The sequence below is a fragment of the Haliaeetus leucocephalus genome, unplaced genomic scaffold, assembly GCF_000737465.1.
Source record: "Haliaeetus leucocephalus isolate CR32 unplaced genomic scaffold, Haliaeetus_leucocephalus-4.0 Scaffold195, whole genome shotgun sequence".
In the NCBI taxonomy this organism is placed as follows: Eukaryota; Metazoa; Chordata; class Aves; order Accipitriformes; family Accipitridae; genus Haliaeetus; species Haliaeetus leucocephalus.
This window is the reverse complement of record NW_010972631.1, coordinates 2,048,180-2,074,602: the sequence shown is the minus strand read 5'-3', so window position 1 is coordinate 2,074,602 and position 26,423 is coordinate 2,048,180. Positions and strand designations below refer to the sequence as shown.

Genomic DNA, 26,423 nt, shown 5'->3' with positions numbered 1-26,423 from the left:
AGATATTAACAGGATGGGTGACTCAAAAATACCACAGATGTTTACAATTCTACCCTTTATAGAGTCTCCTCTATGAAAAGATGCCAGACAACTTTATAAACCTTGATGGATTGAGCATTTCAACATCCTGTTGCGTCAGATGATAGCAACATAATATTCGCATCAGAGATAAAATAAGACACTTTCCCACAGTCATAAAGCAAAACTAGAAACAGTAAGCAGTCCAAGCTTTTCTTCACTGCAGAGTTAATCTGGTTAGTCAGCACCTGCTCGATGTATGCTGAGTACCAGCATTCGCGCCAAAACCTAACCCTGTTTCTACATCCCTCTCTGCTTCTCTTTCTACACATAAAGCCTTATCCCACAACTCTTCATATGGAGAATATTTTCTCTCCAGCCGATGGTGCTCTTTATACAGTGTATGATTTCTTCCCCCATCAATGATGACTGGGATTTACCTGTCCTTTGTAAGGAGGATGGGAGGTGCTAGAGAACTAGCAGCAATCTAACAATCCTTGCCACCATTATCAGGCAAATGTGTTGTGGCATAAACCCATCCTACCAGGACCTGGAAAAATACTGTCATGACCCTGGCTGACTTTGGGTCAGAAGTTTTATCTGCATGGATGGGGTCAGTTAATGACAGTAGCTGCTGGGAAGAGGTGCGCCTGCTGATAAGCGAGTGCATTTCTCAGGGTAGTGATGTAAATGTTTTGCATTCCCATATACAGTGTGTCAATTACTTATGAACTGTATGCAGAATGTCTCCTACAGTACTGTAAAAACTGCCCCTTCCCTCAAGAAAACCAAGCAGCCTTCCCAAAAACCAAGGCTCATGCAAAAAACTTGCATCGGCTTCTTTCAATTACACAAACATGAAAACAAACAACAGCAGCAACCTTCACTCAGACATGACTTTCTACTCAATGGTTTCCAAACAAAATCAGCTGTGTGGCATATGCTGCCAAAACAATAGCTACCAGATTAGCAGATGGTATGTTGTGAATTAAATGTTGACACAAAACCCAGACATACCACTCAATCCTCCCTTGACACCAAAACTTATTTCCCTACTATTTTTCTCACCTCATGATATTTACACACAGCAAAAAAAAATTCTGTAGATACTCCATCTGGGTTTAGAAAGGACAAGTTAACCTCCGATATCCTATTACTCAGCCATCTTTCAAAAAACATAATGCAGTTTGATTACTGCAAAAGAAAACATGGAGCGAGTAGTTCTGAGAGCCTGGATACCTCTACATTTATGTTTGTCCCCCTCTGCCTCCATGGCTGCAATAACCAGATGCTCCACACTCAAAGTCCTCTCACACACCCTCCAGATGCAGAAAAGTGTGAGCTGGGGTTGGCCAGTCCAGAACTACATATGTACTAATCCACCAGCTGGCTGCAGCTAATCCTCTGTAATATTATCCATCACATCTCAGTTCTGCCCGCCTGCTACCTAGGGGAGCACTAATCCGTGTCTCTCCCTACCATCCAGGTATTGTTTTTTCCAAAATTTTAAATTTCTACCCTTCTTTCCAACATGGCTGAAACTGCCCCATGGCATTGAAATCAGTAGACAGAAAGGGAGGCACAAGCGGGCAGATGCAATCACATGGACTTTGTTTCCTCTGGACTCTGGGTAATTCTATTAAATTTTACTGTTTACAAATAATAGAACACAGAAAACCACTGCAAAGCAGCATTTATGTAACCAGGAGTTTCCACACACCTGAAATCTTGAGTTCAGAAACTGGATGCTTAAATCACAGTGTAATTTTCCTGCTCTAACAACTGCACTTCCAGAGATGCATCTCCACGTGAAACACCCCCTCCCGACACTGGCACTTGAGATCAACAGACAGGGGAATCTGACCGCTTCTCTTTTTCCATTTCCCACATTTAAAATCTAATTGCCCGAGTACCAAGATTTGCACCAACTGGACGAATCACGTACAGCTCTCGGGGACTTTACAGAAGATGACCAGGGACCGGCCGTTACCGTGGGCCAACAGCCGCTGGCCAACGCCTGCTCCGGGGCTGCGGGGTGTTGGGGCGGCCCGGGCGGTGAGGAGCGGTAAAGTGCTCCTCTCCCGACCGAGCCACCTTCTTCCCCCACCTCCTGCTTATTAGTTGGGGCTGTGCCCGGAAAGGAAAACCCGACCCCCCCGCCGCCAGCCGCCTCAGGGGACGGGCGGGGCGGGGCGGGGCGGGGCCCGGCCCCCCCCCCCGCCTCTCCCGCCTCTCCCGGAGGGGGCGCAACCGCGCAGGCGCAGACTCGCCCTGTGTGTGTTGTACACACACACACACACACACCCCCCGCCGAGGGGCGATCCCCGTGCGAGGCGAGGGGTGAGTTAGCGGCGCGGGAGGGGGGGGCGCGTGCCCGCTGGCCGCGAGGCCTTAACCGTTAACCGTCACCCGTCACCCTCCGCCTCCTGAGGCGCCGTTGGAGCGCGGTGGCCTGGCCTGGCCAGGCCTTGCTTTGCTCGTCCCCGCCGAGCTTTTCCTCTGGGAAACTGCCCCCTTTGTCCCCGGCTTAAAGCCGGTAGCGGCGTCAGGAGCCCCCTCACCGCCTTGAGGGAGGTTTCTGCCCTTTTCCTTCGCCGCCTTCGGGGTTTGTGCTGCTCGGGGGCCGGTACGGGGGAGTCAGGCTAAGCCGCTCGGCGGCTGCGCCTCGCGTATGGACTGTCGGAGTGCCACCCGCTGCCTGGCAGCCCCTCGTGCCCGTGTGGTGGCCTTGAGCCGACCTCCGCGCTGCCCTGGCCTCCCTGCTGGGCCTGGGGCCTAGCGGGAGGAGGCCCGGGGCGATTCCTGGGTTGAGTTTGTGAATCCTGTCCCTGAGTCCCCGGCTGTGCTCCACTAAAGTGTAAACTACGGAGCGGGGCGTCCTGAGCACCGTGTCTCCTCTGCCCCCCAGTAAACGGGCTTAACCAAGGGCATGTTTTGTTCACCTTTGCTCACGTGGCATCTTGCAGGTGATCTGCCCGTTGTGTGTAAAAGTGAGACCTGCATCCTAGGGCTGCTGGGGTGGGTGGATAGAGTGCACTATAATGGGTTGTGGGCCGTCCTGTCACATGTAAGGTTTACCAAAAAAAAAGTTCCCTGGCATTGTCTTTTTAGCCTGTGGTCTGAAGCCTGCTACTCAGTCCACAGGTAGCTAAAGCATTAGCCAAAGGCGCGTAAAAACCCCCAAGCCCGTTATCAGGAGACTTATATTTGCTATATGAAGATCTGCATCTCCAAAAGTTAATTTTAGGATGCACAAAATGGACAAGATTGAAAATCATTGTGCTTAAGCTGGGAATGTTAGTTAACACCAAAGGCAATTGCTAATATATACGCAAAATTTATGCTAGAAGACAAGCTGAGTGTGAACTCATATTCAGTGAATGTAGTTCTTTCAGATTTTTATAAAAATGCATTTATCTGTCATTCTGTTCTTAGGAAGTATTCAACATCAATTAAAATGTCTTCCACCAGACCTCCAAATGAACAAGAAACACTCAAAGAGAGAAAACCAGGACTGAGGAATGTTCAAACAACTATGCTCTTCCGAGCTGTGAACCCAGAGCTTTTTATTAAACCTGTAAGAGGCTCATTCTGAGAGAAACTAACTATGCTTGGAGAGACATGGTTGCTTTAAAATAATCATCACAATTCTGTGTGCGTTATATAACTGTCTCTTGTTATGCAAACCACTCAGTAATGTAACTAAAAATATTTTTACTTTTTTTCCACACTGATTGTTAAGAGCTCAGAACATTATGTTGTTTATTCCAGCTTTTATTTCACTGTCATGTTGTCTGATTGTTTTGTACCTAGCCAGGTTGCTTTCAGAAAGACTATTTACAGGCATATTACCCATGTTCTTTGACAGGTTAAGTGATAAGAGTCCCCTTTCATATTTAAAAGGGAACAAATCGTAAAATGCAAGCTTTTTGATATGAAGGGAGGGGATTTTTGGTAGCTTTTCAGTATTTTGGTTTTTCCTTTTTCTTGCTTTTATCAATAAGTTGATGATACTTAGGTTTTATTTACACTTGCAGAGCCCAGCAAGACTGGATGAAATTTTGTGCATATAATAAAAGTAGATTTTGTGGTGATAACACATGATCTGGTTTAGAGGAATATAGTCAAGGTTGCTTGGCAGGAGCAGAGTGCTCAGAGGAGCAGAGACCCAGTAGTATATCCAGATGAATTCTGTTATAAGTTTGTAGTTGTTGCCTTTAGTAATTGGTTTTGGCCTGTTCATGCATGCTCAAGCAGCATTTGTGACCAGCAAAAGACAGAGCACTGGGCAGCGCAGTGTTCTGTCTCCAGAAAGAGTCGTCTTTTTCAAAGACAACTTTGGGAAAAAAAGGGAATTCCTTTTCTTATCAGAAAATCGAGTCTCCCTTCTTGCTGCTTGTCAAAGTCATTTGGATCAGTCTGCAAGAAGGCAGTGATGATTTTTGCAGATGTCACAATAGTTTACTGTTCACTCTCTAAGCTAAGATAGAAGAATGTAATGTTTGTGCTGAATGAAAAATGTTTTGACTAAAAACACATACTAATTTTTTTTTTTCCGGTCAGAACAAACCTGTGATGGCATTTGGACTTATAGCCATTACCCTCTGTGTGGCCTACCTTGGTTATTTGCATGCAACAGCAGAGAATAAAAAGGACCTCTATGAAGCAGTTGACAGCGAGGGGTCCAGATATATGAGGAGGAAGACTTCTAAGTGGGACTGAGGACATAAGGAAGGAAATGAGCAAATCAGTCACAGAACTTTTCAAGGCAACTACTATTTTTTTCTCTGTCCATTGAAATAACGGATAAATGTCTCTCTTGCTATTTAATCCAATTTAAGTTTCTTTATAAAACGCTGTGCCTGTACAAATAAATTGCAATTAAGATATGTGCGAACATAAAAGTGATTTTTAGAATTGTTACGATCTCCACAGTATGCAAGAAGATAAATTACCTTGGACGTGCAGTCAAGACTGGTAAATGCCTTAGAAATTTACATGATAGTTCAGCTCACTTCTCTGTTTGCTTTGATTAAGTGAAACAGGGATTTGTTTTTTATTTTTTAAATAGAAAGCATAGTATATTGTGTGTGAAAAGAAGAAGTTGATCTGTTGAAAGTTGATAATTAACCGTGGTGCAAGTAAAATAAGGCAAGAAAGATCTGATAAAGCAGTCATTGAAGGGTTTTATTTAATAAAGGAATTTGTAAAATATTGGCCAAAATAATCCTTGGATGTTAATATACTCTTCCTTACAAACAAAAAAAATAAATCAGTACCTAGATAGAAGAGAAAAAGTGAAACGAGTGCCAAGAGAAAGGCAGGAAGAACTTGGCCATTACCTTTCCTGTTTGGCATCAGACAGCAGATCAGTGAACAGACCAGTATTAGCTTGCCAATCAATACATGTAACTCCAGGTTAGCCAGAGCTTGTGAGGTGTTCTTGACTGGTCAGCAGGACTAGTTTATTTAAGCTGCATTCAGAAATTAAATTTCTCTATATTGCAAAGTACTTTATATAGCATTAATTTATTATAGGTTACTGAACTCAAAATAAGGAATGGAAAGTCTCTAATCAACAGGCTCTTACAGGCACAGAGAAAAGAACATATCCACCTGAACAAGCCCATTCTTGCCGAACAGCCCCGCATGCAAGTTGGAGGTGGCCCCTCGGCAGTATGCTGGTTGGTGCTGCCGTGAGTGTGGCTGGAGGGCAGGCGGGCGTTGTGGCGTTCCTTTAGCACATGTGGTGGTCGGTCATCTGTGAGCCTTTACCTTGAGCAAACTGTACAGGTGGGTGCTTTCCTGTTCCAGCACTGGTGTCTTTTCCTGTGAGCTTCTCTAGCTACTTTGGTGTGCCTGACATTTCCTAGATGGTATCTCATTAACCAAACTCCAGAATGCATGGTGGGAGGGCGCATGCCAGGCCGGGCCCTTTTTGCACCTCAGACCCTTATTAACATTCTGGTTGCATTTTTGCATTCAGCTCCTCATATTTACAGCCCCATCAAGGGCTCCAAAGAAGTTGAGAGACCTCTCTGTTAACCTCTGCTGGCCAAGGTGGCTTCTGTCAGGCCAAAGAAGAAAGAACATGCAGGGACATCTGCTTTGCCACTCTGGGAATTGCTTTGGGTTTTGTTATCAAAGGATTTTGTTATGACTGACTGCCTTGAGCAACAGCAGTTGCTCTATGGGATTTCTCTGTATCTCCCTCTAAATCCTTCACTTTGAACCTGTGATTTTCCTCCTGTTTGTCTTTTATAGTTACCGTATCCTAAATTCAGCTGGACCTTGGTTTGGCTACCTGCTTCCTGAGAAGGGAAGTGAGGTCTACCTTTGATAAAGCCATTTAAAAAATAGCATTTTTACAGCCTTTAAAAGGGCATTCCCCTCTGTGAGCCTAGTTGCCTCACAGCGGCAAGGTCCTGGGCAAATCCAAAAGCATGCAGATGAGGAAACCACTTGCCTTTTGATTGGTGAAGGCATTTCCAGGTGAGCTGATCAAATATTCAGAACTATCACATGCTGTGCATATCCTGTAGAATATGTTTTCTTTGATCTGATATGATGAATCTTTAGAATTAACCTGTTCTTTTAAAAAGGGTCACACAGGATTTTAGCTCTCTTCAGTTTATGAAAATGTACAAGTCTCGTATGTTTGTGTGAATTTAACTAAAGTATTCCAAAATCAGTGATACAGTAAGGATTTTAACCTGGTTTTCTGCAGGCTTTTAAAATACACACTTTGATCCTTACACCTGCAGGTGATTCAAAGTGAGAAAGCCCAGTCTCTCATTTTCACATATTTGGGAATAATGCAGGATTTGGGTTCTCAGAATTCTGAATTACATTTTGTGAAGTGAATATGAATCTGGAAGTTACTGGGGGAAAGGAAGAGGGGGGTGGGGGGTGAAAGAGAAAGGTGTGGGACTGACTGGGGCAGGGCCTAGGCAATCCGCGTGCCAGTGGCACTTCATAGAAAAGCTGTCTGGGATGGGGCCTCTTACCTGTTGGCTGGAGTCAAGTCCTGTTAACCAGGTTAATTTAGAACTGCCCAGGGTGAAGGAAGAGTGAGTATTGAGACTCGTCCTTATTATTAAGCAGCTTCTCCATATTTATTTGTGGCAGCTGCTGTACAGGTAACTCTCTTAATGCTACTAAAATTATATATAAAAGGAGATAAAGCAGTGCAAATACAGAGAAGAATGTAGTAAATTATGGGTGTTATAGTATCAATACTGGCATTTGCTGTTTTAGGTACCTGATTTATATTATAAAAACTATGTGTGTATAGGGATTAAAGGGAGAAAACCCCACCCAAGCAAAACTACATTGGTAACAAAATTTGTTTGCTTAACTCTGAAAGCACGGCTCCCCTTACGCATCTGGAGGATAAGCAACCAGCACCAATACAATTTCTTTTGTTCCACTTTTCTCGATTTCATCTTCAATACAGTAATATTTATCTACAATGGGTGGTAGCTGGCTTGACAGGAACTGTGAGTCAAAATGATTTCCCAGGCAGATGGTCTTTCAGGTTTTTGCCAATTCCTTACTGTCTGTGCTGGCTTTCTCATCTTTACCAAGAACAGCAGCAAAAGGCTATGATTCAAATATCTGAAACAGTACCTATTGTACTGCTCCTAAAGTCTCCTTAGACTACATGGTTTGAATAGGAATTGTTGACATTCAACAACAAAAAAATGCATTTAAAAAGCCAAAGCCTGCTGTGACGCTGCTTAACTATTACAGAGGGAAAGTTAGTTCTTTGTGAGCAAAGCCAGCCCTGCCCGGTAACAGTTGCTATGCAGGGAGCTGTATTAAGGCAGGAAGGGGTCACTTCATACAGCCCTCCCTCATCATCTGCCTACAGCATGTTACTGAGTTGTCAGCATGTGTGAATCCTAATCTGAAGGCAAACGTTTCAGCTAACTTGGTAAAAAGTAATGGTCGATGATTTTTCTCTCTTCACTGGCTTGCATGTTTTCTGTAGCAACAATAAGTGTTTTGCCTGCAAGCCCGAGATCTATCAGGAATAGAGTTCTGACATTTTAGTAACTGTATTACAGAAAAATACTAGAATACCACAATGATTAGAAGTCCCGATCTGGACTCCTTTGTTTGTTGTGCTGTGTGCTCAAAAATAATACCACCACCACCTTCCAACGCTACTTATGATCGGATTCGGGAGTATAAGCCTTTCAGAACACGGTATTACACTCATCGTGATATACTGGGTAAGTTTGTTTCTGAAATCCTTTCCTCGCAATCTGAGATTTAGGAAATCTCCAAGAGCTGTTGTATCCATCTGTCCTTGACAGTCATGAAGGCATTCACATCTTGGTAAGAAAGAACTGCGCTTACCTTCTGAATATTAATAAATCCAGTATATTCAGAGGGAGGACAGGGTCAGCTGTCCTGTGGGTGCATGAAGGCATTCAGATTCGGGCATAATGAAGTGCAAAAGAGAACTGGCTGTAAGACTGTTAGCAAATGTTTTCTAAGGCTCAGGTAGTTTGGGAAGAACTATGCTTGACTTAACATTTGCAAAGATCATCTCCTCATCCTTCAACAGGACACAGCTGGGATGTTTTATCCTGAATCCTAGCTTATACCTGATTCTGGCTGCTGACCTTAGATTGAGGCTCTGCAGAGCCTCTTGAGGATTGTTTTTTTTCTGGCATGCCACAATCATAACCTCAACAATGAAGGAAAGCATATGGTAGTATTCATATGTTTGAGGATCTAGCAAGAATCTGAAGTATCTTTATATGTTATGCCTAATTGTCATAGAGATTTCTGATCAACAGTGTAAAATTTTGTAGAAATCGTGTTTTGCATTTTAATTGACGTGCGTTGTGAAGAGGAGTGTGCTTGGCTTCTATTTTAACAGTATCGAGAGATGATCAGCGTACTGAGAGTCCCAGCAGCAGGGTGAGTGCTGTGCATGTCTTGGAACATGAGGCTTCAGCCCTGTGTCAACACACACAGTGTAAAACAAGTCTAGAAGGCCAGAGACAGCCTCTTTTAAAATTATTTTTCTTTACTGCTTAATATAATGGACTGGGGAAAAGCTATGTGGTCAGAACACAACGTGCTTGTTGCTAAGATTGTTGGACTTCTGTCCACTGTTGGACTTCTATTTTGCTGATTTAAATCAGTTGACCCCTTTGTCCTTTCCTGCTACTGTTTTCCATGTACTTTGTGGTAGCTCCATGAGAGGACTCTGCCCACCCATGTGGAGTGGGGCAGAAGACTGGAGTGAGAGAGGGAGACTTAATCCTCCTGTGGCTGTGTGAAAGCCAGATCTCCTGTGGCTCTATTCCTTTTTCATTTTCCTTTATAATAACCCAGGAAAATGTGACTCTTTGGCCCTGTCAAGCACAGAGAATGGGATCCAAAGCAATGCGCAGGCTTGGCATTGAGTAGGAAAGGCAGAGGGGGAGGAGCTGAAATCCCACGGCTGGGGGGGCAGTTTTGGTTTGCAGAAAGGTATCTTTATCCACCTCCCTCTGCAGTGGCTTCTCTTCTGGGCAATCCTTGGTGCTGAAGACCAGCCTTTCAAATGAGGTAGCAGGGCTACCTGTTTGCTTTCACAGCATGTCCACAGGAGGGGATGTTGATCCTAACATCTTGTTTAGACCCTATCCACGTCGCTAAAGGGAGCGTCGCTGGCCTAGTCCCTGTGAAGCAGTGTGGCTCACCTCCATGCTGCTTTGTTCCCCCTTTCTAGAAGGGATTAGCTGTCCTCCAGCAGCACTGGGGCTGCTTGGGCCCTGGACGGGCACAGCAGCCCTAGAGACAGAGGGATTGCTTTGTATGTGCATGCTCTGTTCCAAACACCTGAAATACTCCGCCATATCCCCCTGAGAATATTCCATTTGTGCCCCAAGAGTGGCATGAAGGAATCTGAGGGCATCTCAGGGCAAGAGACCTCACTGAAAACCTTGGAGAACTCTGAGGGCATAGGGAGCCAAAGAGGGCACCATCTCACCCGTAGCATCTAAAAGGAGGAAAGCCATCCCCTGGGCTGCCGTGAGGTTTGGTCGCAGACAGAAACGGGTGAATCATTCCCAAGAAAGCTGAGGACTGACCTATTGCTTGGGCTGTGTGGACAGCCGTCAGGACAAGGAGTCAGGAGAGACACCCGTGATGCTCTCCTGTTGTGCAACCTTGCCTAGGAGGTGAGAGTTGGGTTCGGCACCTTCCTATTACATTTATGGAACCGCACAAGCAATAGTAAGTGTGTTTTCTTATATGTGGAATGAGGGTGCATGTTTTTGATTTTTAATTCAGCTGTGGAGCCAAGCAAAGGGGTTGGGAGAGAGGCACAGGTTCCTGCACTTTGGATGTTTGCTGTGCATGATCTGCTTGTGTTGACTGTGCAGAGATTGGGGCAGACATTCAACAAGAACAACATGAAAAGAAGGAGGCAGAGATACAAGAGCGCATTGAAAAAATGAAAGCTGAACTTTGGGCTCAGGTAAATTAAATTACGCTCATTTAAATAATGATTATTCTTTGGAATAATTGCTATAGCATAAAGACAGTCAATAAAGAACTTTGAGGTCACTGCTGTAGAGCTGTCATTAATTTCATCTCCTTTGTTCACAGACTTCTGTGTGCATGTATTTCTCCAGTTTCTGATCACAACAAAACATACTTTGAATTAATAACAAATTTTACATCTGGTCTGAAAATGGCCTCTAAAACACACAGAAATTATCGGTCGTTAAAGCTGTTCCCCATAGTGCTATATAAGATTCTGAAACTGCCCTTTATGTTACATATATGTATAGTGGTTATGACCGTGGCGGCTCAATGCTATTGCGTGGCCACGTTTTAACAGGAATCACTGCAATAAAATTGCCAAATGGTCCAAAATGTATTTTGCCATCTGGTTTTAAATTTAACTTGCTCTGATTTCTTAAATAGAAAATACAGTACTATTGCTTATGTAACCTCTGCTTTATCTTAATAGGATGTTAATAGAAGGTGAGCAGCTGTACTTAAATAATAACTTGTTTTAAAGGCTGAAATGCACAAGGAAGATGCAGTGGATAAAGCTCTCAAAGAGGCAGCCGCTAACCACAGTGCGTTTGTACAAGACCTTAAACAAAAACTTGGAAAGGAATTAAGGGTATGAACCAGTTTGCTTTCATTACTGTGGAAATAGCCAGCATGACAGAACCATGTGTTTGACAACCAAGAATGTCATTCTACTTAAAAAAAAAAAGGGTTGGGGTTTTTTTTAATGCTTGCCATAACCAGGACCTTCATTCATCTGAGATTTGAACTCTAGTGACAGGAGAAGCACTTGGCTGAATGATGACTGGCTTTGTCATTGTGCTAGATGAGATGTGAGCTTGAGCTAGCTGGATTTTTAATTCACTTTCAGCATGTTTCACTTTTTTTTTTTTTTAATTGAATGAAGTTTGTGGACTTCGTTGAAAATTCCTTGTCAGGCCTTGATTCAGCCAGCCACTGAAACAGATTAGGTGCATTTCTTAAGGGCAGTTAAATACAGGCATAACTTTAAATCTGTCCTGACATTTCATGCCCATTGAAGCTAGAAAGGTATTTAATTGATTTACTGAACCTGGACCCTAAGTGGGGTGGAGGAGAAGGAAAACAGCCAGCATATGTATATTCCTAAATGAAGCACACCAACTGTAGCTTTGAATTTCTATATATGCTTAGTACATGCTTTATATGGCTGTTTGGATAGCTGAGAAAAGACTCAGAGATACACAGAGAGAAAGGAAGGCAACTGCCTTCTGGATCTGAGCCTTCCTGCTTTCTGCACCGCTTCACAGGGCTTTTTACCCTTAGAGCATCCGAGCAGTCTTCAGTCAGGCACTCTGCAGTCCGTCTAACACCTGTCATCCTTAGTCTTGCAGCCTACCACTGGCAGATGAAGGGTGCACAGAGTGTTTTGCTTTGGAATTTTATTTTATACAAGTTTCTAAATAGCTATCTGTTTATACTGCAGGCAGTCAAAGCAATGGCCTTGGCATCTCAAGAGGAAAAGCAGGGAGGTTTACAGTGGTCTTAAGTTTCCGGCTGAGTTCATTCCATTTTATGGAGCTGTTTTCCAAGGGAGCTCTGTCTTTTGCTGTGATAGCATCTGCCGACAATAGCTGGCAGAAGCTCAGTTCCTCGTGTTTAACTGTTCAATTACTTGCCGTAAGCCTATTATATATCTTCGTAGACCTGAGTGCTCAGGATTTGAACATGTACCATTTGTCCTGGTAACATTGGCTCCAGTGACTAAGGACTAGGGAGTAGATACAGAATTCTACAGTTGAAACAAAAGAAGAGGCAGATATTACTAAAGTAATTGCAAGATGCTTTAGATTTGGTGGTTTGTGTTTCTTGCAGTTAATTTTAAGAGGTGTCTTAACAGTGAGCTAATTGCTCACTAGCAGCCCACTTGGAGAGGTGGTAGCAGAAAATTTACTCAGCATCTGTCTAAGCAAACAGATAGTGGCAGCCAATAAGACATGAATGAGTGACTGAAGTGTTTTTACGTGTAGGATAGGCCAAAGACAACTGCTTTCAGCTGGTAGCCTCAGGAATAGCTTTTTGCAGCAGTGCTGATGTGGCTGTCCCACTACCACTAATGGTCAAATGGCTTTAGTTAGGCTGCTTGTAAGCAGGTCCATTATTTGTCGCTCCTCATGACAGCAATAGACAAACAACCAGTATCCACAACAATACACAGAATACAGAGCTTATAGTTGGGTGTGCAAAAGATTTATGGCAAACCTCATGTAACTCTGCTCATCCTCTATGAGAAAACCCACCAACATCTAAGCAGCCAGAGCTTTCCCAAGAATGCCTTGCCACTTTCACAGAGGATGTGCTTGTCAGGGGATCTTGGAAAGAACTGTGAATGGTGGCAAAGCAGTGTAGATCACTGAGCAATGAGTTAAGTGGGTTGGATTCCTTTCCTGGATGGTCAGGCTTGGCATGAGTTTGGCATGGCCTATGATGGCAACAGATGTAGATTGGTATATATTTAGTTGTCTGAGATTCCAGATGTATCTACGTCCATCCAGACCACCTAAGATTAGTGTTGTCATACCTTTATTTATCAGCCTGAGCAATATCTTGCTGACAGGCATACCAAGGACCAGGCTTCTTCTCCACCTCACTCTAAAACCATTTCACTGGCCATGTGAGCTTGTAAACAAAATACATGAGGAAGCTTTTTGCACCTTATGTAGAAAACATGGATGATGTGGAATGATGCTACAGTAAGTCACTGTAATTGCCCCATAATATTTTCCTGAAATCTGTTCTGCTGGGCTTTGCTGGGGAGTGTTTAAAGACAAATGAACAGTAAGTTGTCACTACTTACATCTACTTTTAACTTTGCTTAAGGAAGAGGTGAGGAAGGTGAAGGCAGAGATGCAGCAGTACATGGAAGATGAGCAGAAGAGAGAGGCTGAAGCTGCAGAGCAGCGCGTGGCTCACAGAATTCAGTGCACCCTCATGGAGTGTGCCCGGGAGAAGATGCAGGCGGTGGCCGAAGCCAGGAAGCAGGAGAGGGGGGCGGCCCTGAAGGAAGCAGCCAGGCAGCACAGGTGCTCTTAGTGTTTCCCCTGACTTGGCTGGCAAACATGCTCTGCTAAAGAAAATGGCTGGGATTGCATCAGTATTGCTCAGATGCAGGTCTTCTAGGAAAAGACTGATAGACCCTTTAGAAAAAAACGTATTTGGAAATGTCAAATGACCAGCAAGAGTTGCAGGCTTACTCTCTCTCCCTGATGCCCCATGTAGAAATAAAACATATTTTGTTCCTAAAAGCAAGTATCACAAAGCCAGCCAAGGGTCAAAAAGTTTTGCTTTTTATGGCTGATTTAGAGTCATCAGAAATGAATATATCAGGGGCCTATTGTGCCTTTCATCTATGCAAAACTGAAAAATATGTGTTCATATGGAGATCTGCAGGGCGCAGGAGATTCTACCCTTAGAGATTAAGTGTTGTGAATGAACAGCTTTGATGTCAAAATAATAACACACCCCTCTCCCTTAAGAGTACAATACATTTCATTTTTTGAAAGCACAAACAACAAAATAACACTATACACTGGCAATGAAAAGATCAGTTCAGGTGTGCTCCTTTGTAAGATGCTTTTTTTTCCCTGAACAGTCTCACACTTAAGTTTGTGATCCATTATTTAATACCTTCATTTTCACTATTGAAAAATGCCCTTTCTGACAAAGATAAACCACATTCTGCATAAACTTAGCTGGTCTCTTTGACTTCTCATGTTAGCAGAGTTCTGCGAAAATATCTCCAGCAAAGTAGAGGGAACAATAACAAAGGCCAGAAATTGTTTTCTCTGCATTGAAGTACTCTGTTCAATAACCTTAATGGATGCCTGATGCACCATTCTTTACTTGTCCCTGAGCCAACTCTGGTGAATAGCACCCATAATGTTTTGACTACCTAGTATAAATTATATGTTTTAATACTGACTTGCTAGCACAAAGATGTTCTCCATACCACTTAAACAAAATTACAGATGAATCTGTAGTCCAGAAATCATTCTTAGATTTCACTTCAAGACAGCGTTTTTACTTTGGGGCAGAATTGTTCAAAGTCTATTTGAAAATCAGTGTGTACTTAAGTGCTAGCTCAAAAAGAGACCTGAATGAAGAGTGAAGTAGTAATCCTTTATATTTTTCATTTGGAAGAAAGCATCATTAAATTATCACTGGATGTGACACATGCAGAAATAGAATCTTCTGCAGCTGCCTTTCTCTGCGTCATCAGTGGCCTTCTTTTACCCTATTTTGTTTCAGAGGTGAAATCATCAAGTGCTGATTTCGTGTATATTTGTAGTTGAATAAGAGAGGTTTTACAACAACCTGAATAGACTTAAATTGTTTTATAAATAATCTTTAATAGCAGGTGTTCCCTACAAATCTTTTCTTCTTTTTCTTTTTTAAATAGAAAGCACTTAGAGCAACTCAAAGAAGAAAGTATGTTAGCTGAGGAGCTATATCGTAAGAGTATAGAGCAATTAAACACAGAAAAATGTCATGAGTTTAATATTGCCCTGAGTATCACACAAAAAGAGAATCAGATTGAGACTGAAAAACAGCTCAAAGAAGCAGAGACCGTCCATCTTGATGAGCTGGAAAAAGTGATGGCTACACTGAAAGCAGCAGAAGAACAGGTAAAGACTCTCACACAAAAACTGGAAAAGATGACAGATTGGAAGGACAGCCTGGAAACTGAAATACAAGCAACAAGACAAGCTTTTCAAAAGTATATTGATGCCACATTTCCTAACCTGTCCCCTGGACAAGCAGATTTTATTCTGCCATTCAGAAAAGCATTTGAGCAAAAGGAGACCCCAGAAAAAGCAGAGGACAGTGACAAGGAATATAAGAGAACTAGTATTAGAAGTGCAAGATTCACAGCCATGGCTAAACAGAACTACAAATAGGTGATGCTGAAAAATAAATTCATTTCTGTTCACGGAATTATATCAGTGTGGTTAGAATGATACAGAGAAAAATGACCACCACTATATTGAATAATGAAGTGATGAGCCATGCTTAGAAATTATGCATCAATTTTTGTTTTGCAAATGCTAGGGTAGAGTTTGGAACATGTAGCACTAGAGGAGCTTCCCCGTGAGTCCTCCTTGAGAAGGAAAAAATCTGAAAATCTGGTCAGAAAATCTGTCACTTAGTTAAGCATCAGCACTTGGACTGTGAGGACTGTTGGTTCTGCCCCTGAATAGTGGGGTGTGGAGTAAGACACACAAGCTTTGAACACCTGTAGCTTGGGTTCTGAGATTTACAGGGCAGTTATTCTATGTAACAGTGTGTATGTCTATGTAGAGTACTTGCAAGTGAATGTTTACATGATCTGAAAACTCACCTGGCTTGAGAGACTGACAGCTGTTGGGCAAAAAGTGTGTGCCCGCAGGCATGCAAAATAATTTTCCTGTGGGAGGACTCAAGTTTATCTAGGCACATGTGCTTGAAGCCTGCGTGGCTTTAGGCCAGCTTCAATACATTGATCGGATCTGAGGTTCAGCCTGCCTCAATATCTGATTTGTCTTCACTGTGTAATAACACTTCTCACAGCATTTGCTTAATATTCCCTAAAGCTTTGTGTCTATCTCATTTGTTACCTGTTAACCTGAAAACACTGTCTAGCATCTTGAGTGTGAGCTAAGAACTTAAAGGAGCTGGTCTTTACTGTAGGTGATAGGAAGTATAATATGGTGAAGGAAACTCTCCATAGGCATCTTGTTTAAGGGAATTTTTAAGAGAAGTCTGTGCATCCTTCTTTTCCTCATGCTCAGAAATAACACCAGAAAACAAAAAGCAGAATAATCTCACAGATAGCCATCACTCTACCAAATTAAGACAAGTGAAGTCACTGATTTCTTGTGGAGCAGTTTAATTCATATAAAATACTTTGAACAGATATTTGGCACTCTCTGGTGTTATTTCTGACCTAAATGCCTGTAAAACCTTACCTCACTGAATTGTGGAAGCTCTTTCTGTGGGGAGCTGATGCTCCCTGTTCATTTCCCCTCTTATGCTCCCGATGAAAAGAATCCAAACTTCATGCTCACAGTTGTCTAATCAAATGCATAAACTGCACAGATCCCAACATAAAACTCGTGTTTACATTTTAAAAGTTCTTCAGCAGTCTGAAATACTCTATAAGCTCTATAAACCATTTTTTAAAGAAAACATTTACACATGCATTAAGCATAAAAATCTTTGAAAGTACAGGAATAAAGTACTGGAACTCAAGTACTAGCAGCTGCATCATGAGATACATAAAGCTGATGAATGATCTCTGTTGGGTTAGCTGATTAAAGGCTCACCTCAGCACACACCATGGAGCCCAGAGGCACAGCGGCAGCTGGGGGGAACCCCAACAACCCAGTCAGAGGAACGAGCCACCAGTCCACCCACATGGACTGGGAGTGAGACCAACCACCACCGTGAGTCAACAGGAGAGGCTTTCTAGAGCACCTTGCAGACTGAGGGTGGATACAGCCTGGAGGTATGGGACTTCATATGGGATGCAGGGAAGAGCATCTTGGGATTGTACGAGCATTGTACAAAGGCTTTTTATGGGATGTTTAGGGAAAGAACCAAAGGTGGGGAAAGGGGGATCAAGGTGGTTTGGGGAAGAAAAAGAGTGGGAAAAGAGAGGAATGAGGGGATAAAAGAGGCTGGTTACATGTGAACGGGCTGGTCATAGCTGACCATGCCCTGAGCCTGATCAGTGCAGTCTGTCCTGTCTTCTCATTGAACTAAATTTCTAACTTTTCCTGGGTGCAGGGCTTTTTCTGTGTGCATATATATGTGTGGAGGTCTACCTGCCAGCAGCTGGAGTTGGACCACAGATGACAGGGGCTGTGGGCTCAGGGTGCCAGCAATTGGAGAGACTGGAGTGCATCTTACGTGGGTACGCATGTCAGTGTGTAACTGCTAGCAAATATCAGGACAGGCTAGCTGACAAATAGGCTGAGAGGGGTGGGAGCCAAGTGATGGAGTGGCCATAAATCTAAGATACTGGAGAGACCAGAACATCTGAGATTTGGCTACTTGAGGGAACCAGGTGGTCAAAGCCAGTGACTGGAGAGGCTGTGAGGTCTGAGGGTTGGCTGCTGGTAAGGTCGTAAGTCTGGACCAGCTACCAGTTTGCTTTTGTTTGTCTGGGCAATTCTGCATCTTGCATGTCAGAAAACCAAGATGATGATGAAGTGTTCTTCCTTTGAACAAACAGTTCAACTTCTCTTGTAGTGATAGATAAGTAGATTTTTTTGTTCTTCTCTACTGGGAGGGATATAATATAAACATCATATAGTTCTGCAGTGCCTTACTGTTAGCATTTGTTTCAGAAAAAAAGAAGTCACCCTGTCTTTACAGGCTTAGCCCACATTTTATCTGGGATACAGTGGCTAGTACAGACCGTGGCTGTCTACAAGGGTAAGTGTTCTCTGTGATGGACCTTAGTCATGGGTACCCCAGGGCCCTCCTGACCTACAGCCTTGGGGGCATGTTTGGAGACATGCGGCAGGGGCCCGAGATCTGGTCAGCTGTGTCTATACATGTATATACTGCAGGCACGTTCTGGGGTGGACTTACTCACCAGTGTATGCACAGCACATACAGCGTGTAACAGTCTGTCAGACACTGGCATTGCTTCTCATTGCTTTTTGGAAAAGGAAGAGCACTGGTTTACTGCTTTCAAATGCCAAGGTGAAGTTGTGTTGGCTCTGCTTAGAAACAGCATGTCCTCTTAAGTCTGTGTGCTTGGTTGTGTAGAGATAAAAGGAGCCACAGCTTGGCCTAAGTGATTAGCTCCGCAGTATAAATGGATAGACAAGATAGCAAGCAGTAGAATCACTATGGGATCTGGAGAGCAATTGCTCATGGATACTGGTATTTCAAGGAAGTATTTTAGAAAGTATTGTATCTAATTAAGCCTGATTTAAGAGATTTTTTTCTTCTTCTTCTAGTTGTACGCACTGCACAATATTAATTATGGTTGTCTGGCAAGGTGAAAAAAAGGCTGTTTTTCATATTCTATAAGTTTCTGCATGTCAGATACTTAACTAATGAAATCTGTGCGTACATGAGCTATTGGTAGCTAATAAAAATCAGGAGTTCAGACATACAAGCAAGCCTTTCATTGCATGAAGCAGAGACAGCATATGTTTGTTGGCTTGATTTTGTTCCTGTTTGAGGATTGCAGCATGAAAAGTAACACTACCCACTTTACTTGCACTCTGAATCAGAGAGGGTGTGAATACATGCTTTTTGACTGTTTGTCTGAATGATGCAAATAAAGAAGCTTTCAGATAACATCTGGACGTTAGGGTGCTGGTGATGGCACATACTGATGGCGGAGTGCATGAGACAAAACCTAGAATGGGGAGCTGTAATGCTGCAATGAATAATACAGAAAGCAGGATTTCCTTATTAGTCATTCAGGAGATGTCTAAAATTGCCAGAAAGTACCATAGTCTCAGGAACAGTGAAACTTTCTGTCTAAGGCAATGCTATAAAAGACTGAAAAGTGGGTTGTCTAATTACTGTAGCCCAGCAGCTGAACTAGTAGGGAACTGTGGAGTACAGCTGATAAGCGGCTAATTAATAAACTAGAGACATCTTGCTCGTTAGTCCCTCAAAGCTCTGCTGAAGAGATCTGTGATGTCTTAAAAGGAGGATATGCAGATTGCAAAATCTCTGAATGCCTGGCATGGAGAAATGAAGTGTGAAAGGAACTAATGATGCTGGTAACATTTGGAGTGTGAGCGCACACTGTCTGTGTGTGTGAGGCAATTAAGGAACCACAGCGCCTCATGGACAACTGACCGCAGAACGAATACACTGTCTATGCATGGATGTAGTGTACCCACACAGATATAAACCCAGTAATTGTGATTTAAGTTACTGATGTGATTTCCTTTGCTGGGCTTAATTAACAACAGCTCAGTGTTACATTTGCTGCTAGTTAAAATACAGATTGAGTAAAGGAATGTGAATGACTAATCACAAAGTGTATCAAGTGACTGGTGGGAGATGCAGATGCTGGAATAACTGGCATTGATATTGGCTATTAATACAGTACATGGGTGTTTGGGGGATATCTAGGCAGGGTTCTGCCTGGGGACATGTCGGCAGTCACCAGAGGGAAAGACGAATCCTAGAAGGAAGACTGAGCCAACAATGATAGGAACATCCTAGGGAGTGAGGAAACCTGTGCATCCTCCATTGAAGTTTACTGAGACCAGCAGTTAACACATCACCTTAGCTTTCTTTGGGCCAGTGAGCAAACCAAGAGTTAGGTCAACAGCTTGAATAACAACAGCTAGTAAACTAACTCCAAGTAGAAGGATAAATAAAATTGCTGTACCCCAACTGTGACATGGCCTGCCCAAGTCTTCGCACTTCTAGCTGATCATCAACAGTTTGTCTTGTTCTTATTAAAACAGTCTCTAGCACTTTGTTTTGGCTTCTTCTAAGAGTACGACTGTCTTGTTCTTATTACTGGATCTTGCCTTTCTTTTGTGTACTTGGACTTTTCCAACATACAGCTGCAGTCCTCTTTTATGCTTGCCCTAAAACTTGAGTGACTAGAAAAAAATCCTACCCATCAAGGTGTCTGAGCACCATATTTTTCCATTATTTTTCTCATAAGATTACATTCTTCCTTGCTCTAGTAAACTTTCCAAAAGGCACAGGCACTTTCAGTTTTTTTATTTGAAAACTTAAGCCGCACTATAAATGGAATATTGCTGGCCAAAGTTGAGCTCCACTTCATTCTGTCTTCTCTCACAGCTTCTCAGGAACTTATACTGCTGATGCCAGATTAGTTGCAGGGCTCTGGGTATTACTGCTGCTAGCCACAAAACCTTTAGTCCCTTCCCTGTGCTGCCTATGGCATCCCACAATGATTCCTGATTGTTATGGTTTGGGGTTTTTTTCCTCACCTGCCAAGTACTGCAAGTATTAGGTTTTGGAAAAGTAGTTTAACTCTGAGGCTAGCATCTGAGCTACTTTGACTCTATACTTAAGGTGTTAACCATCTTTGATATCTTTCTGATAGTCCCTCTTTAGTATGAGGTTTATAATCCTGATTTATACCCAGTTCTGATTTTCAATATGGATTTAAAAGTTAGTGACCTGGACCTTCAGCCTTAAACTTCACCTTGAAGAGTCTTATAATTTCATTGTATCAGTAGGAATCTGATGCTGACACATTTAGCTATTCTAGTGAGCACCTGAAGCCCTTCTGTGACATTCCCTTTAAAATACTAAATCTGTCTGTCCTTATTTCTGGGTCAGCTGACTAGATGTTTTCATCTCATCCATAAAACGTGTTTTCTGCTATTCTGCTTCTGGCTGTTTCCTGGTTTTGCCCAGGATAGAGTTAATTTTCTTTCTAGTAGCTGGTATAGTGTTATGTTTTGGGTTCAGTATGAGAAGAATGTTGATAACACTGAAGTTTTCAGTTGTTGCTAAGTAATGTTTAGTCTAAAGTCAAGGATTTTTCAGCTTCCCATGCCCAGCCAGCAAGAAGGCTGGAGGGGCACAAGAATTTGGGAGGGGACACAGCCAGGACAGCTGACCCAAACTGGCCAACAGGGTATTCCATACCATGTGATGTCATGCCCAGTATATAAACTTGGGGGAGTTGGCCGGTGGGGGATCGCTGCTCAGGAACTAACTGGGCACCGGTCAGCGAGTGGTGAGCAATTGCATTGTGCATCACTTGTTTTGTATATTCCAATCCTTTTATTATTTTTATTATTGTTATTATTATCATTATCATCATTAGTTTCTTCCTTTCTCTTCTATTAAACTGTTCTTATCTCAACCCACAAGTTTTACTTTTTTTCCCAATTCCCTCCCCCATCTCACTGGGTGGGGGCAAAGTGAGTGAGCGGCTGTGTGGTGCTTAGTTGCTGGCTGAACGACAAGCTGAACCACCTCACCACTCACATTTGGTGACTTTTCGGGTGTTGCATCTCATTTCTCAGTTACGAAGGGCATTTCTAATAGCAATAATAATCTCTACTTGAATGTATCCTTTCCTATATTTTGAGGAAACTGGTTTTCTATACACTGTTGTATTATAAACACCTCCTTTGTATATAGGAATGAAATTTGGAGTCTTCTGAAATAAAGGTCATTGTAATAAGAGGAGATTAATTCTTAAAAAGGTTACCTGGACTAGAACATTTGATTGCATTAAACCTTTAGAGCTAGCTGTCATGAGAAAATGACTGAGGAGTCGACTCTCAAAATACTCTTCAGTGGGATACACATTCTCTCATGTTCCCAGCCTGACTTGATAAATGATCTACATAAGCTGTTGTTTGCAGACATAGCTTTAAATAGCCTTGGAAAGCATCTCTTGAAGGTCCCAAACCTCTTCCTCTAAGGTCTAACATCTTACTTCTGATGGCCAAATACTTGCTCTTTCTGGCTTGTAACTTTCACTGGCCGCAAGGATGGAGGAATCAAGATGCCAACACTTGTTAACTAAAGTAAACTAACTAGAAGGTCTCCCTAACCATATTTTCTAGATTCAGAGCTTAATTCAGGAGTGTTCAACAGGCTTTCATAAAACATGAATTCAAACAGAAGTGCTCTTAGATGGTGCAAGTAACGGGCGTGCAAGTAAATGCACTACTGCTGTTCTCATGCCCCATTCCCTTTAATCTGACTTCTAACCCAGGAAATATGGTGAGGGCATGACAGGTATGTTCCTTTGTTCTCTGTGTCACCGCAGTGAATCCTGGTCAGACCACCTGGATACAAGCATATTCTTGATTATGAGTGCATGGTTATGACAATGTGACTGAAACCAATTTTGTTTTAAATTAAATTTGCCCGTGAAATGTAATACACAAGAAAAGAGCCCTTTGTGTTTGAGGAAGAGGATGGTATAACACTGAAAAGATACTGCAAAGGGAAGTCATAATGCTCCTTCAAGTCTTTTCATTAGTTTGTTGTTAAGTAGAACCAACCTGCACTCTCAAAGCCAATGCTCTCTCAATTCTTGTTTCACTAGATAAAAAAAGGAGCACTTTTTCTTTTGGGCACCGGCTCACAGTATTTAAGGCACTTTATGGCTAAGGTTGCTTTACAATCTTTATAGTAACAATCATGGGTGCAAGGTAATGACTTAGAAGTGAATAATTTATACAGCTCATCTGGTACTTCAGGAGAAAAAGTATGAAAAATCCATAGCAGAAACTTGTGGAGGCTCTTGCCAAGTTATAGTAAGACATGCCATGGCTGAACGTGCGTGCAAGTTGTCTGAAGATGGGCAGTCCTAGAAAAAGGAAAGTGTAGCTTATGGCACTTATGAAGAGGATCTTTATGAAGAGTTGCTGGCAAACACTACAGGAAAGTGTCAGAAAATATCCGAGGTCTGCAAACTCGCTAATCCAAAAGAGCCAGGGTGCACGTGTCTCAGGTATGTCAAAGCACTAACTAGGCTTGAAACATTTCCAGCATTGGCAAGGCTAATGTCTCAACACCAGCTGGGTCAGCACTGAATCTCCAGTGGCAATGTTGCTCAATGTACTGCAGGGCTACAAGGCAGCATTAAAGATAGGATCCTTTGTGGGTAAATCTTCATACAGGCTCTCCCCATTTGTACAAAAGGAGGCTTTCCTCATTAAAACTGGGAAGTTACTCTGAACTTGGAGCTACATGTTAAAAACAGATTGTGCCCCTTCGCTTTCTGAATCAGGTAATAAAAGCACCCTCACCTTGCTAAACAGACATTACCATTACCTACAAGTAAGGCCACATTTTCACAGAATGAAGTGTCCCATAGTAAAACTGGATTAAAGTATTGTCCTCCCCACCCTCCTGTATATTGGCCCAACTGTTTGCTGTGGTGCTGTGAACTGGATCAGGGACCTGATTCCTCTTTAAAAGGGGAGAGTTGAGAGTCTAGGCAACACAGGTATACGTAGATCTTCTATTATAAAACAGGACCTTTGCTCTTGATTCAATAGAGAACAAGGTAAATGCTTGCTGGCATGTTTAATGCATTACCATCAGTCATGTGGGGAATGCAGAGGAGGAGCTGGCTGTTGCTGTAATGTTTGTGTTAAGCTTTTCCTAAACTCTTTCACCTCTGAGATTGATTCTGTTTTGGTTTGTGTTGTTTTGGGCTTTTTTTACAAAACTTGTTTCTCCACTAGAAACTAGAAGTCACATTGATGATCACTTGTGAATAATAACTTGGACGAGTCTAGGCTTAAAGTTAACTGCCTGAGGTGTGTTTCTTTAGAGGGCAACTCTTGAATTCCACAACAGAAAATAAAACAAACTGTAAATGTGTTTTACTTTTGACTTTCATCAATAAATATATTTAACCCAAACATTGCATCCTTGTGCTAATGAAGAAGAACCAGAAAGCAAAGACAACAGGCACCATCACTGGGATGAGGAAGAGGAGGCAGTTCAAGGAAATAAAAAATAGCTGTGTCTCCCATTTCTTGATGTCTTTAATCAATATCAGAAAATAGCTGTTCAACCATTATTCTTGTGACCAGCTTATATTAGTTACCCATTCTATTTAGGGACTGATTAAATATAAACAGTAATTTGTCTATGGATAATTGAGAATGGAAACTGGGTTACATTCATGAATATATATACATTCAATAATATCCATCTCTTGGTTATTAAACAGATAGTGCTCTATATAAGACTTGCTGACCTTTCCTGAATAAAGACTCCTAAATGGTTTGGAATACTCTATTTGTTAATGAGAGAAATCTGATCTCCATCACAAACTGGACTTATCCTTTCTTCTGTTGCAAACCACGTTAGATGAAACTGATTGCTGTAGTCAAGAGCAGAAACTTCCCATGCCATCTCACAAACCATGTGAAAGGAACTGTGTTTCAAAGCATGACTCGGATAAGGCTATAATACTCAGTTCAGTAAGTTGAGCCTTGTAAGTGAAAGCTTGAAATTACTAACTTTACTGCCAAGGAAAAGTTCTTATGCCTTTAATTCTGCTGCCAGAAGGGGCTGTGTTGGCAGGGTACTGGAGAGTTCCTGGCTGACTTTGTTGGAAAACTTGCAATGTTACAGAAACCACCAGCCACTCAGTCTGCTGCATATGGGACATGAACTGTAATTCGCTGACATTATTACTGGTCAATTAGAGATGCACCCATGTGACTGAGACCTTGATCTGTGTCTATGCTGTGCAAGCTGACACATGCTCTTGCAGGCTTGCCAATTCTGAACTGAGCTCCTTAGAGACCATCCTCTGCAGGGCTTTCACCGAGGACAATGAGGATTTGGATTCCTTTCATAGTATGATGTGGGACCACTATGATCTCGCCAGAGGATTCCTGGAAAGCTGCCAAAAAGCAAAACTTTCTTTTATTCCATTCACAAGGAAAATAACCTGGGATTCTCTACGCACACTGCACCAGCAGAGCTCTTTCAGTACGTGCCCCGAATCTTTTTAGCTTTAAATCCAAGGTTAAGATGTTGGAATGTACATTGTTCAAAGATCCTCCTGAACAAAAAGCTTCTAATACTGTAAAAGCCTGAAATCCTTAGTTTCATCTGTTCCTGTGCTTGGTTCTATCTAAGCAGCAATATGTCGAGTGACTTGGAGTGGGTCTTGAAAGTCTGGCAGTGGAAGAGGACATTCATGGTGTTGGAAGACTGCTTGAAAGAACTCAGCTCATTTGGAAGTGAATAATATGGATTCAACTCTATAAGCCCTATAAGTTTCTAAAGTCCCTGCTGCTTGCTTCTTTTTTTTCTTTACTAAAATTATTTTTCCTTTGAGAATACTATGTGTATCTTTCTTTTCCTCTAGTAAAAAAAAAAAGGCTTTTGGATGCTGTAATCCTGAACATAGAAGCAGTATACATCTTATTTTAATTGCCTTGCAGCCTTACGTAGGACAAAAAGAGCTCTGCTTCTGCAATTTACTGGTCTGTTCTCACCCAAATGCTGGCACAGGAAGCAGACTGGAAAACCTGGGAGGTACATTACTGTCTAAAGCCCAGGGGAAGAGCAAGAACCATTACGACCCCACAGGGAGAATGGCAGCTGGTGTTAGGTGGTGGCTTTTTCTTGGTCCTTAATGTGTTCCTGTCAGGCCTCTTCCCTCTTGGACAGGAAGTGTTTTGGTAAATCCAATTACGGCATTAAGGAGTGTCTGAGTTCAAACATGCTGTGTGGATTTGTCACTGTGAGCAAGGCTCCCAGCACTGCTGCAGATCTCCTTCCACAACTCCGGGCACTAATGCTCTTACAGCACCTTCTAGTGAATTATCTTTTAAAAGTTGGAATTGTCCTTCCAGTAAAAAGTCTTGTTGGCATGATACTAACCATAATGTGCTGGAAAAGCTGGATGTCAGCTGATATCAGTGTGACTTTTTACTGAGGCTGGCAAAACTCTTCTCCTTTCCCCTTTCTTTGCAAGCTATCTTAATGAATCTGATATGTGTGGACCACAGAAGTGGTGAGTCTGCTGAGACTGATTCTATGATTCTATGACTGTCAAAAGAATTGACAAGAGTTTAAGAGCCACTTTCTTGAATGTATGCTGGAGGCAGGAACCTCTTGAAGAATATTTTGCAGGAGTTTCTTTCTCCCTCCCCCTGGAAGTGACCGTCATACGGTGTCACTGTTTGTGCACACACAGTATGTATGCAGAAGGGAGGCACCACAACATTTTCTTTAAAGTATTTCAATGGTTTTGACTAATCTACTGGAGTCAGAGCCAAGGAACCAGAACCAGCACAGAAATGTGTGAAATTCTGAGGAATTATGATACGCATATACAGTCATCTCTTTGCTTTATTTCACCCTCACACCCCCCCCCCCCCCCCCCCCCCAGCCCA

General features: G+C 42.5%; 2 protein-coding genes across 6 annotated transcripts in view; both read left to right on the top strand.

The window, feature by feature from the left end:
* The first annotated feature begins 2,325 nt into the window (after positions 1 to 2,325).
* SMIM8 (small integral membrane protein 8) overlaps positions 2,326 to 26,423 on the top strand; it is a 30,300-nt gene continuing 6,202 nt past the window's right edge. The window contains exons 1-5 of one of the 4 annotated variants that reach the window (XR_774236.1): positions 2,326 to 2,358; positions 3,454 to 3,595; positions 4,582 to 4,995; positions 5,611 to 5,811; positions 6,005 to 6,888. Coding sequence is in view for 1 of the 4 variants with exons in the window: in XM_010565718.1 (XP_010564020.1) it covers positions 3,476 to 3,595; positions 4,582 to 4,740 (279 nt within the window). In the remaining 3 variants the exon portion in view is untranslated. Of the gene's footprint in view, positions 2,359 to 3,453; positions 3,596 to 4,581; positions 5,185 to 5,610; positions 6,889 to 26,423 lie in introns of those variants that run through there. The other 3 variants (XR_774237.1, XR_774235.1, XM_010565718.1) reach the window with 3 other exon arrangements.
* Positions 6,965 to 18,048, top strand: LOC104830641 (chromosome unknown open reading frame, human C6orf163). Of its 2 annotated transcripts, XR_774238.1 has the most exons (8): positions 6,965 to 8,255; positions 10,407 to 10,501; positions 11,051 to 11,158; positions 13,405 to 13,607; positions 14,984 to 15,209; positions 16,792 to 17,068; positions 17,350 to 17,476; positions 17,941 to 18,048. XR_774238.1 is itself a non-coding variant. In XM_010565719.1 (5 exons), exons 1-5 carry the CDS (start codon positions 8,108 to 8,110, stop codon positions 15,480 to 15,482), a joined length of 1,053 nt encoding a protein of 350 aa, XP_010564021.1. In that variant the 5' UTR covers positions 6,965 to 8,107. The 2 variants fall into 2 exon arrangements, 1 of the variants encoding a protein (XP_010564021.1); XM_010565719.1 differs by lacking the exons at positions 16,792 to 17,068; positions 17,350 to 17,476; positions 17,941 to 18,048 and having other exon boundaries at positions 14,984 to 15,482.